Source organism: Cicer arietinum, chromosome 7, assembly GCF_000331145.2.
Source record: "Cicer arietinum cultivar CDC Frontier isolate Library 1 chromosome 7, Cicar.CDCFrontier_v2.0, whole genome shotgun sequence".
Classification (NCBI taxonomy): Eukaryota; Viridiplantae; Streptophyta; class Magnoliopsida; order Fabales; family Fabaceae; genus Cicer; species Cicer arietinum.
The window spans coordinates 20360609-20373783 of record NC_021166.2 but is presented as its reverse complement, the minus strand read 5'-3'; the positions used below and the strand labels follow the sequence as shown (position 1 = coordinate 20373783).

At 28.2% G+C, this 13175-nt stretch overlaps 1 protein-coding gene across 1 annotated transcript; it reads left to right on the top strand.

The window, feature by feature from the left end:
* The first annotated feature begins 7770 nt into the window (after positions 1 to 7770).
* On the top strand, positions 7771 to 11238 carry LOC101489562 (protein POOR HOMOLOGOUS SYNAPSIS 1). The gene is made up of 8 exons (XM_004509614.4): positions 7771 to 8202; positions 8459 to 8575; positions 9207 to 9272; positions 9395 to 9498; positions 9961 to 10160; positions 10288 to 10334; positions 10490 to 10517; positions 10846 to 11238. The coding sequence occupies exons 1-8, from the start codon at positions 7939 to 7941 to the stop codon at positions 10905 to 10907; spliced, it is 888 nt and encodes a 295-aa protein (XP_004509671.2). The 5' UTR covers positions 7771 to 7938; the 3' UTR covers positions 10908 to 11238.
* Positions 11239 to 13175: the final 1937 nt, after the last annotated feature.

Sequence of the window (13175 nt, the reverse complement as noted above, 5' to 3'; positions counted from 1 at the left end):
TTTGAACATCCTAATTCTTAGGTTCTTATCTTTCTTTCTTTTTTTAGTAAAAAGTATCTTACTTTCTTTTTTTGACAATTCTTAGCTTAGTCACCTTTTATGAAGTAGGTAGTAACTTTTTTTTCTTTATAGGATATGGATATTTGTGAATATATATTTTATAAGTATTGAAATTATTATTTTTATTTTTTCAAATACAATTTATTTATTTTATTTTTAAATTTTAGTTCAATTGTTAAATGTAAAAAAGTGTTATAGATTGGATAATATTTTAAATTCAAATTCAGAACTTTACATTTTGTGTGAGTTTGTTCTGATATTTATCGTCTCGTATACAAATTCTAGAAATGTAATTTATTCTATATTATGTAATGTACATATCTACTTTATGGTAGTTTTAAAAAATTTGAATAGGAAAAATTGTCTCTTTTTTTAATGGATAATGGTACATGGTAAAGTGACGATGAAAATTGTTTTTGATTTTTTTACTATTGTATAAAATCAATATTTATTTTAAATTCCTTTAACGATATTTTTATTGATATCCTAACACATAAATTAAAATATATGATAAAAATTATGATCGTTATAGTTATATATTAATAAAGAATAATTAATTTCTCTTTCTGAACAAGTATTTTACATGTACATAATTTGTTGACTTAATTGCAATTTTAGTTTCATGTTTTTCTTTATTTGCCAAATTAGTCCTTCTATTTTAAAACACAATAATTTTAGTCCCTCCATCAGAATTTTTAACCAAAAAATATGGTGTGAAATATTTTAAAAGACGTAGCATATGATATGATGATGTTGAATGGTTGATTTCTAATAAATTGCAATAAAATCCTCTAAAAAAATTATTTTTAATTTCTAAAATTATTCACTTTTCTAATTTAAAATAACATATAAATAATCAATCCATTTAGGTGGTTCTAAATCATGAAATCATATGCTAAATCATTTAAACTATAATAAATCACTAGTTTTTTAGTTAAAAAATACGAGGGATGGACCAAAACTATTAGATTTTTTAAAAAATGAACAAATTTTGTAAGTTGATAAAAATAGAGGGTCAAAATTTGAATTAAGCTTATAAAATTTTTTGTTAAAAGTATTTAAGTTGTATCTTATCTTACATTTAAAAAAATTCATGTATTAATGTATCCATATCATATTATAATTGTACTACGTATTTAGACTTCATATGACACTCCCTTTGATCCAGTTCCCAGATAAGTCATTTATGTTTTTTTTTTCATCTAGGTCCTTTAAGTGGCATTTTGTTTGCAACGTTAACCTTTATGTTATTGTCTATTTGTAAAAATGTCATTTTGTATTAGTACTGTTAGAAAAAATGTCACACTGTGATTACAATGTAGATGTAAGCATAACAATATTGATGTGGCAAATTATAAACGTAAATGATTTCTAGGTTGGTGTTTTAAGTTTTAGAAAAATATACTTATGGTCCTCTAAGTTTAAATCATTTTTCACTCAGGACTAATTTTCATCTTTTACCTCTTTATCATTTTTCTATTCACCATCTTTCTCTTTCATTCCATCTTTAAATAACCTAAAACTCAAAATTTGTAATTTTACTAGAAAAACTGAAAACACCAACTATGTGAATTAGTGAAAAATCAAAACAAGAAATTCATCATTTCAAAAAGAATTAAAAAATGAGTTGTTGTGAATAAAAAGAAATTCACCATAAATCCACTAAAAAAATGAGTTACTCGCATATTCGAGAACTGGATCAAGCATAAAAGACTAAAAGTGCAATTTAACCTAAAAAGTTTATAGAGTGCTATAGTATTTGTACTCTCAGTTTGAAAAGTATTTGGACATTTAAAAGTAGTATTAATTTCAATGTTCGTATTCATACATGTTGGATACCTAAATATTCATATGTGACTCGAGTTATTAAAATAAATTGATAAATAACAAAATATAATTGTTATGAGTGTGACTAAATTAAAAATCATTAAAATATTCTTAAACCACAAATATTATAAATAAAAGTATTTATTAACTCAAATATTCTTAGACAATGCACCTCTTTATGTGCATTCTTGATATTTGTAAGAACCAGCATATTGGATTACATTATGTTTGATTCAGTTTCCAAATGTTTGATTTAGTTCCCGAATGTTTGATTCAGTTCCCGAATATACGAACAACTCATTTATTTTTAGTTGATTTCTCTTTATTTACAACAACTCATTTTTAATTCTTGATGGAATGATATATTTATTGTTTTGATTTTTCTCTAATTCACATGGTCAACGTTTTGAGTTTTTCTATTGAAATTACAAATTGAGTTTTAGGTTATTTAAAGATAGAGTGGAAGAGGAAAATTGTGAAGAGGTAAAAGAGGAAGACTGGACTTGAAGAAAACATTAGTTTAAACTTAGAGAACCATAAGTGTATTTTCTAAAACTTAAAGAACCGATTTGAGAACTGTTTACTTTTATAATTTGCTACATAAGAATTGTAACGGCCACGTGGCGCTTTTTTTTTTTAATAGAACTAACGAAAAATGATATTTTTGTAAATGGACAATAACATAAATACCAACTTGCAAACAAAGTGTCACTTAAAAGACCTAATTAAAAAAAAATTAAAAAAAAGACCTATCTAGAAATTGGGTCAAAATAAAGAATTAAAAGTACAATTTAACCATATTTTTATTTTTATTATTAACAATTTATAGGGTGAATGTGACATTCAATTCAGTCTTTGATAAAAAAAAAATAAAAAAAAAACACATTTTACTTACGGAATTTAAATCGAAACAATTTAGTCCCTATCCGAATCATCATCATAAATGAACAATTAATTTATTTATTTTTATTAAAAAATGATATTCATTCATTCTAATTGATATAAATTATATCGATGAAGAACATTACAATTCAAAATTACTAAATATGAAAAGGATAAATTTGTAAAAAAACTCACAACACTTAAATTAATAGTATAAAACAACAAAATATTTATAAATGTGACAAAACTTACAAATATAATAAAATCGAAGTGCGGAAAATTCATGTCTCTATAGCTATATAAGGTTGACGATGCTAAAATCATTAATAGAATTTATATTTGATTGCAGTTGATCTATTAATCTAAAGATTTTAAATCAAAGAACACTACAATAAAATGAAAAATCAAAGTGTCACACTAAAACGACGAACGAATATAATATCGCACAAAGACGACAAAATCACTAAAAAAAACTGGAAATTCCTATTAGAAAGTATAAGGTCACTTCAATAGAAAAAATCCTAAAGTAATTTATTCTCCGATCAATTTCTAAGTTTTTCGGTCAACGATTTTGTAAGTGTCGTACATGATTCATAAAACAAATATTACTCGACTTTATAATCAAATAACTCATTTCAGAATGAGCTTATTCAATAATGTAATATTGTCTCAACATGCAAATGTATAAACTAAAATTTTATTTAAGAGAAGCAATTTTTTTTTTTATAAAAGGCTCACTAGGTAGAGAGGCATTACAAGAGAGCAAAGTATATCAACTATGTTGACATCTAAACCCCTCACAATCGTATGCAAGCACCTCAAGAAAAGTAATTTAAATGATTCAAGAGAATCAATTGAATAAGTTAAAATAATGCATATAGCATATGAGTAAAATAATTTAAATAACTCAAAAAATTCATAACAACTTAGTTTTATAAAAATGGTATATTGTTAGCTTAACACCGGGTGTATAAATTAATTATGAATATGGACACATAATATGTTATGATCTTTTTATGCCAAATTCATATTTATTAAAACTTAATAATCAATGTACATCAGAAAATGTAAAAACTAATTGTTCTTCCATTTCATGATGAATGTCATTTATCTATATAATACAATATTGTAAGTCTTTTTTTGGGTAAGTTTTACATTTGTCACTTAATAGGAAATGTTAATCAAGATTAATTTTCTTAAAATAGTAATAAACAAAAATGTATTTATTTGAATTATACTTTAATTTTTTATATTCATCTATTCTAATAATAATGACAGCACAATGCAAGGGAACTTTTAAATTATTGAAACTGAAAATGGCTAGCGATAAACTTTTTTTTCTTTCGACACTTTTAATCAGACTCAAAATCCATTTTATTGTAAAAAAAAAATCCAGTTTTCCATGTTCCCAATTCTCTTTAAATTAAATTTGTGTCTTGAATTGCTTCATATTTTGCCCATCGAGATTCAATTTTTCTTAAAGTGAATTTGGATGAGATAGTTAAAAATGGTAACGAAATTAAAATTTGAAGTAATTTCAAATGTTTCAATTGTACTTTTTTTGTTTTTAATTTCTTTTTTTGTTTGAATAGAGTAAAAATGTTATTTGTTCTTAAAATTTATTGAGCTATTTTTATCAATTTTCAAAAAGTTGAGGAACCAATTTCAAAATATGAAAACAGAGATCAGTTTGCCAAATTTTAAAATTTAGGGATCAAAAGCAAATTTTTAGAAGCTATAAGGACTAAATTGCAATTTTTGAAACTTTATAGGGACCAGTTTGCAAGTTTTTAAAAATTTATATGGATCAATTTGTAAAAAAGAAAAATATAGGGACCAATTTTGTAAAATTTGAAATAATTATAAAGATCAATTTGTGATTCACATTGTATAGAGTAATGAACAAATTTATGTGGTATTTTAAATTCTCTAAACTTAACTTTGACAAATACTTCATAAAATTCATTTATTTTAAAAATTATCCAAAAAATTTGTCCAAATCAAAAAATTACATTACCTCATTAAAATCCCAGTATGTGTTGGATGAGAAAAATTAGAATTTTAGGCAATTCAAATGCTTAAATTGAATTCCTTTTATTTCTAAATTTTGTTGTTTGGATGAAGGAATTATTCTTTTAAAATTGGGTCATTTTGAAAATTTATAGAGATCAATTTACAAAATTTAATAAAAAATAGGGACCATTTTATGATTCATATTTTATAAAGTAAAGAGGGAATTTGAAATTCATAGTTTTTATGTGGTATTTAAAATTCTCTAAATTTAGCTTTGACAAAATAACTCTTGAAATTCATTCATTTGAAAAATTCTTCAAATTTATAACTCAAATACAATAATTTACATTGGATTATTTGAAATCCCATAAAAAGTTAAATATCTTAAAAAAATATTTTATTCAAACACACTATATGGACGAGGTAATTGGAAATTATAAGAAAATTAGAATTCTAGGCAATTCAAATACTTCAATTGAGTTCCTTTCGATACTAAATTTAGTTGTTTGGATAAAAGAAGTGTTCTTTCAAAATTGAGCTATTTTTATAAATTTCAAAAAAAAAATTGGAAAAAAATGAAAGTTAAATTTGGGTCAGAATTGAAACTTTGGAAAAGTTGAGGGACTATTTTGTAAATTTTTAAGAATCAATTTGCAAAATTGTAAAAATTTCAAAGACCAATTACAAAAAATAATTAAAAAAATATAGGGACTAATATACAGATTTTAAAACATATAGGATCAAAATCGTAAATTTGAAAAAAATTATAGGAACCATTTCATGTTTCATACTTTATACACTAAAAAATAATTTTGAAATTATTAGGTTTTATGTGGTATTTAAAATTCTTTACATTTATTTTGACAAAATATCCTATGAAATCCCTTTATTTTGAAAATTCACAAAATTTATTACCTAAACAAAATAATTTACTTTGAAGGATTTAAATTCTCTCAAAAAATTGCATTCCTTTAAAAAATTATTCCATTCAAAGACACTCTAAGACATTTATTGTGTCTCTTTGTACAAATACACTTAATTTGTATATATACACTAAATTCTCCCATTCAGCTTGTTTGAACTACGAGTTGAAGAAGTTGAGAAGTTAAAGAACTAGAGTTCAAAAGATAACTAATTACTAACATTTGCCTCTAAAAAATGCATTCAATTTATTTTTCCAAATATTTTTTCTTTTGCAAAGAAATAAGTGTCAGGTTAATAAGTACTCCTAGGATACTTGTTAAGGAAATTAAAATTAAAAGTTTTATATTAAAATAATAAATTTTAAATTTTTCAAAGGTTGAAAACTCAATTTCTAATACATTTTTAATATAAAATTTTGAAAAATGCTAGCAACACTATCTTTCTACCATACACTTTCTAACACACTATCTTTGATGAGTTCAAATACACATAGATCCACCAAATTTTTATGGGATTCACATGTTTTGGTGGAACTATGTAAATTTTATACAATCATATAGAATGTTTTATAAAATGTATTAAATAGTGTGTTGCTAGCACTTCTCTAAAAAAATTATATATAGTTATTTCACAAGTGTCTCGACGACATTTATTACCATTTTTCATATTAAAATAAATATTTACCCACTTTAAAATGTATTAAATTTTTCTCTAAAATAAACCTTTACAATAAACTAGTAAATTCACACCATCACTAACTACGCAAATGCGTGCAATCAATCAGTGACTACATCAATAAACTTGTTGCCCATATAGACATGCCTGTCTAGCCTTCTAAAACACAGGACTTGAATCTAATTATTTTAGCCTAAATTTTTCAAAAGAATTTTTGGTCCGGTTTGAATAAACTCATTGCCCATTTAGGCTAGTCTGCAACTCGCAAAACCAATTTAAAAATATATAAAAATAGTAAAATTGGGGCACATACCCAAAAAAAAAGTTAATCTAAAAGAGATCCAATCAACTTACTCATCTATGACCCAACAGTATCACCCGTTCAAATGAAACTAGATATCGATTTATAATTTACACTCATTTAAATTGATTTCTTCATAATGTATTTATAGTATACATAAAAAAATAGACATGAAATAAAAATTTTAAATTAATAGAGTTGCAAACAAATTTAAAATAAAAATAAAAAATAATATTAAAAAAATATGGCTACCCACCCAACCCATCACCAACCTAGGGCTGAATTTAGATAATATTTTTTCAATCTATATTAAAACAAAGTTTTTTGTTCTGACTCGAAAAAACACGGATAACCCATTTTAACGTATGTAACCAAATTAGAATTCAATGAAATAACAAGCAACATAAAAAAAAAAAAAAGAAGTTATTTGCTTTTTTTATTATCAAATACCCCCATTTTCAAATCAACCATCATTTCCCATTTTTAAAAAACTTTCATTCGCCATCAATGGGTCACTCTTCATTTTCCATGTCCATCGTCAACACCCTTTTTATTAAACACTCCTAAACAACCGTCCCCAAAATCATACCCAAAAAACTATAGTCACAACATTAATAGAAGTTGCAACCTTCACATCCTATTCCTTCAAAGAAGACAAATATTTTATTTCACACATATCAGAGAAGAAAGATTGCAAGAACTGGAAAACAAGCTCATAGCTTCAGACGAAACCAACAAAAATTCTTCAATGTGGGACGTTTCATTGCTTGGTGGTGCTAATGATGAGGTTGCTCTTGAAGTAACATTATTACTCTTCGCGTTTAATATTTTTCCTTCAATGCATCTAGTTGGTCTTTATCTGAATAATATTTGATAGAGTTAGAGACTATTTTTAAATAAGATAAAGTCATAGACGTTTTTTAGAGTAACTAACAAAAGTCAAGAACCAATTTAATCACTTAAACCAACCACGTTAAAGTAATTAACAGCATTATCAAACCGACGTTGACAAAAGTATTTAACTTCACCTGACATAAATATAAACTATTTTGAATAGAGACGCATTTTTAAGGTGCTTTACAAAGACGGTGATTAATTTGATGGTTAACTCCTAAATTTTAATTTACGATTTAGCCGGGCGGTTGGGACTTGGGCGCCAAGCATAAGTATAACGGATCCAGGCGCGTAGGGAATTGTCCATAAATTACAGAGCTGATATTTGATTTGAGAGAAAAGAAAAGGGAGAATTTAAAAAAATGGCGGGAACATTAGCAGTGACATCAACAAACTCACTGAGAGACGAGTGGGAGATTTGCTTCGCACGCTTCATCCCTTTTCCTCTTTTTATCACTTCTTCATCTTCCTCCTCCGATCTTCTCCCTCTCCCTCCTCGTCTCCGTAACCGTCCTCCACGTGGCACATGGATCTCCTCTTCCTCTTCCTCCGCCTTCCTCCGCTTCTCCCCTGATCTATCCCTCTCAGATGTCATCCTCACCGTCTCCTTCAACGCCAAACTCCTTGTAATTAATTAACTCCTAACTTTTTCATTTCTTTTCTCTCTTCAGATTTATTCAAATCGGATCTGTTATTGTAACTAAAATTGAACTGTTGTTGTTGTTATACTTAATCGTTGTAACTGTTTTTGAATTTATGAAGTTAAGAAGCTAGTTTCAGTCGTTTTTTATTTTTTTATTTTGAATCGGAAGTGATTTTGTTGGTGGAGAAGGTTTTTTTCGAATTTTAAGTGTGAAGTTTGTTGTGTGTGAAATTTGACAGGAAGAACATTACGTTTCGAAGCTGAATTTTTCGTGGCCTCAAGTATCGTGCGATCCTGGATTTCCTGCCAGGGGTATCAAAACAGTCCTAGTGAGCTACAGAGATTCCCGAGGCGAGGCATGATTTGTACTACATGATTATTATTTTGTTAATTAATGATGTGTAAGATGTTGCTAATTCATATATCCACAGCGATATTCACCGATTAAATTGTTAAATTAGCGATTATAAAAAAAAGTTAGATTAGTCCTATTTTTTTTCGATCTATAATTTATGTATTTAGTAGTTGATTTAGTTCTGGATGTACATTTGATGATCATGATGTGACGAAGGAGTTCCAACCTTCAGAGCAACTTTTTATTTTTTATTTTTGAAAAATCAATTTAACTATATTTTCTAGATTTTCATGTGACTTACGAAGATAATTTAATTAATTGAATTAGTTCGACAGGACAGTTTTTCATTGAAGATTGCATAACAATTGGCTAGTTATTAATCTTTCTAACTTTATGTGGCCATGTGTTAATTTTGGAGATAAGTTTGTTGCTAACCGGCCTTAATGTGATTTCATCGTGACTAGTAACATCAGCAACAAACTGGTAATTACAATGTTGATTCTCGCTTTTGTTACTTCAACTTTGTATGATAGGATTAGTTTATTGTACGAATAACGAATCTAGTCGCACACATACACTGCCTTATTCAGACATAGTATGATAATTGTGATGCTACTTTTCCTTTTTAGCAGATTCAAAAGTTTGCTATGCGATTTCCATCAATCTATGAAACACAATCATTCATTAGTGCTTTGAAGGTAATGGATGCTTATCATAATATAGTAAATCACCACAAAAATACATGGAACAAGAGGTTGCACTTGCACTTATAAAATCACATTCTTTCCATATCGATTCTTGAGATTGTGTTCCTTCCCAGGAGATCCTGAAAGATGACAAGGGCCCGGAACCTTTAAATATTGACTTTGGTTCAGAAATTTCGTCTCAGTCAGAGTTTATGTCAACAAACAAGCACTCTTACAGGTATAAAAGAGATTTTGTGTGATTGGTTAGATATAGTTGGGGTAATAGGAAGATGTGACTGAGATGTCGAGATTTGATTGATTGTTAATTGTCATTCTGTTTCTCTGTTTAATATATAAGCATTCACTACTTTGGTTTTCTATTGTCATGTACATCCTTTGTACTTTTCTTTTCTCCCCACTTTTATATGGAGTAGAGACTCTTTTATTTTCTGATTCAGCTCCTCTAAAGTGAGTAATATGAACCATTTATGAATCAATCAACTGTTGATATTAGATACATATACTGATATGCAAAACAAATTATGAGTGTTGAAATATCAATCATTGATTTTCTCACTTCACTACCAACTCACCTTATAGAGTAGCCAAATCCCTCATTACCTATATTGAAGTATCGGTTGACTTAATTGTGGTGGAGATTGGACATATATACTGAGCAATGCTGTGTTTGAACTTGTAGAGCTTCTGAGGAACCGAGTTTTATGACTCCGGGGGACACTTACTTTCCACAAATGCCAGTATGTATAAATAATGAAGGCGAGCAACCTTCAGGAATCCTAAAAAAGGAAACAACTCCTTGTCACAACTTTGAAGGCATCCTTGAAGCCTTGCCACCCAGTTTTGCCACATTCCTGATGGATTGCTCTGGCGTCAACCATGGTTGGTGAACTTTTTTGTTTTAGCATGATATTTGTTTTGATTTTCCTTTTCCAAAAAACAAATCTATTTGTTCTGATTTCTACCACATCCAATTTCATTTGAATATAAAATTATCTTATTGTTGCAGCTCAACCAACTGTTACCGAGGAGATTGATCTCAAGTCCCAAATTGTGGTACATATTTTGGGTTTCTCATTCCCTGATGGTTTAATAACCATTATTACATATGATGCTCATTATGCCATAAGCTTTCTTTTTGTGAATATTTGGGAAGGACATCTTCTATAGTGATTATTTGTTATGCCTGATATTCTTTTTCTTTGATGCAGAGATACATGGAAGATTCGTCCTTCCAAGGTAGCAATCCCTCTTTCTTCCTAGTTCTTGTCTTTTTTCTCTTCAGTCCTAGGGTAGAACATGAATAGAAAATTCTGAGTTCTGAAAATATCTTAATCTTCTTTGGCTTGAATATAAAGTTTTTTTATGCATCCCATATTTTTTATGTACTTGATATCAGTGTAAGTTTTTTTTAAAGAAATATCACTGGAAGCTTTTAGTCATGCTCTTAATGCATACGTATTATTAGATGCATTCCGTGTGCTAAATCCATTTTTTTTGTTAATATTGTATGGTGATGATCTACTAATTGAGCCAAAATACTTACGTACCATTTTCATATTGTTAGATATGTTGGTTAAGGTGGAGAAAGTTATCGGTGAAATTGGTGGTGATATGTCTCTCTCGTAGTCCACGGCTTTGAAAATGACACAACCAGCAGCTTAGCATCTCTTCGTGCTTACTGAACCATGGTGACCTTAAACCACGTTCTGTCCAAATTTTGAGCGGCTTTCTATTGATTCTTCCATTTCTCTCTTAATAACACACGGTTTAATCCACTGAGTTCTTCGCTTCGCTTCTTTAATTGTTGATTTGTTTCAGCTAGCACATAACAAATGCCAAGAGAAAGAAGGAGAAATGTATGGTAGATCGGTGTTTAGCTAATAAAGTCCATATCAAATGGTTTCTGTTTACAAAATCTTTTTGTTAATACATCGATCTCAGAAACTTTTCAATTCAATCCAGTACAAATTTTTTAACATTGAGCTTTCTCCACTTTGTCACCAGGTTATATTCGAGCCTACTGAGTCCTGTTTTCCATTACCGTCAAATTCATTCACAAAAACAATCAGTACATAATCCAAATTATTCTCATCTCAAATAATCTAAAATAATAGTTGAGTCAGAATATTAATTAATACAGTACTCCCTCTCCCTGTCACCGCCACTCTTATGACCTAAAATCTCATTTAATACAAGTATTTCTAATTAATTAAAAAAAAAAAAAACATTTAGTTTTAAAATAGTGTATATGATTTGATGTTCAAATAGATAATTTACTAAATTCATATTTAATAAAATTTAAAAAATTAATTGTATTTATTTAATTTTCTTAATAACAGTAAAAATAGTTATTTTTGTTTATAATAGTAACATGAAGAATACATATATTTTTCGATTAAAAGAGGGAGTATAATATTGCAGATGAAAAAAGGGTTATCTGATTATTAATTGCTACAAATTTGCGATAGATTAATTAGTTGAGTGAAAAGCTAGTGGAGGATGTTTAGATTGATATGTACATAACTTCAAATAAATTAATTTTAAATAGATAGTGTAATGGACATAAGAGCAGAGGTTTGAATATGATACCCACATAATAATAGATAGTGTACATAACTTCTAATAAATTAATTTCAAATAGATAGTGTAATGGACATAAGGGCGGAGGTTTGAATATGATACCCACATAATAATAGGCAAAATAAGAACATGCGGCTATTGATTATCTTGTTGTAACAACAATACTAGAGCTTGCTTGTATAGAGTGTTTCATATTTATATTTTATAGTACATATTGTTGAATGTTGAAAGGCTTGAAATTAAGGGTATCATCTGCATCCTATTCCTCGCCAATTGAGATTTTAGTCCATTGTGCGGGCCTCTTAATTAGAAGACAACAACAACATCCTGATTTTTGTTGATAACAAGATGTTAGAGAAAACAAAATTAATATATCTAAAAAATGTTTTAAATGTAACTTAACATCTAATTTTGATAATGAGTTTATATTCTGCGTACCTCATTCATGAATATTATAATTTGATTGATTGAATTTTAAAAGTAGCTAACAACTTTATTTCAGCTTGTCTTTTCAATATTTGTCTTTTAGACACAAAAACTCACAAGACAAGATCAACCAATTACAATGAAGACATATTAACAACAACAAAAGGCAATGTAAGACCTATAGGCCATATAAGACCTTATAATTTTGATGTGGATGCACCACTTTCAAATCTTGTGGTTGACCCTCGATGATAAATTTCGATGTGGATGCGCTACATGCAAATCTTGTGGTTTTCCCTCGTTGATAAGTTCTGATGAGGATCCTTCACAAGCAAGACTTGTGATTGTCTATATGAAATTAAACTCGATATGTTACTAGCAAGACTTGTGGCCACCCATGCAAAATCGAATTGAATGTATCACAATTACAACTTTTGACTGCCTTTGTAATGTCAATGGGACGAATCCCAAACAAGTCTTGTGATGACCCTTCAATGGCAACGCCGAGTTGGTTACATCAACTTAGAGACATAGATTAAAATAATGTCGAGTTCGATCTCCCACAAATTTTACAAGTGGTCAAGAAGAATAAAATATAAGAATTTGGACATGTGACAGTTCCTCGTTGATGTCAAGCTAGTGTAATCATTGGCAAAAACAAGCAAGATGAGTTTACAACACCAAACATAAAATCAGTGACTGTTTATAATACGATGATCATGCAATTCAAGTTCTCAATCAAGCCTTATTATTGGGTCAGAGTTTTACAAAGTAACATATTTTTTTTTTTATGTCAATTTAACTATGCAGAAGCTTGAAGAGAATATTAGTAAATGATTCAAAGATTGAATATGAAGCAACGATAGGTACTCATTATGTGATGAAGAC

Coding starts and splice junctions, on each gene's coding strand:
- LOC101489562 (XM_004509614.4), top strand. CDS start 7,939: ATGGCGGGAACATTAGCAGTGACATCAACAAACTCACTGAGAGACGAG. Junction 9,499..9,960: donor ACAAACAAGCACTCTTACAG/GTATAAAAGAGA, acceptor TTGAACTTGTAG/AGCTTCTGAGGAACCGAGTT. Junction 10,518..10,845: donor GGAAGATTCGTCCTTCCAAG/GTAGCAATCCCT, acceptor TCATATTGTTAG/ATATGTTGGTTAAGGTGGAG.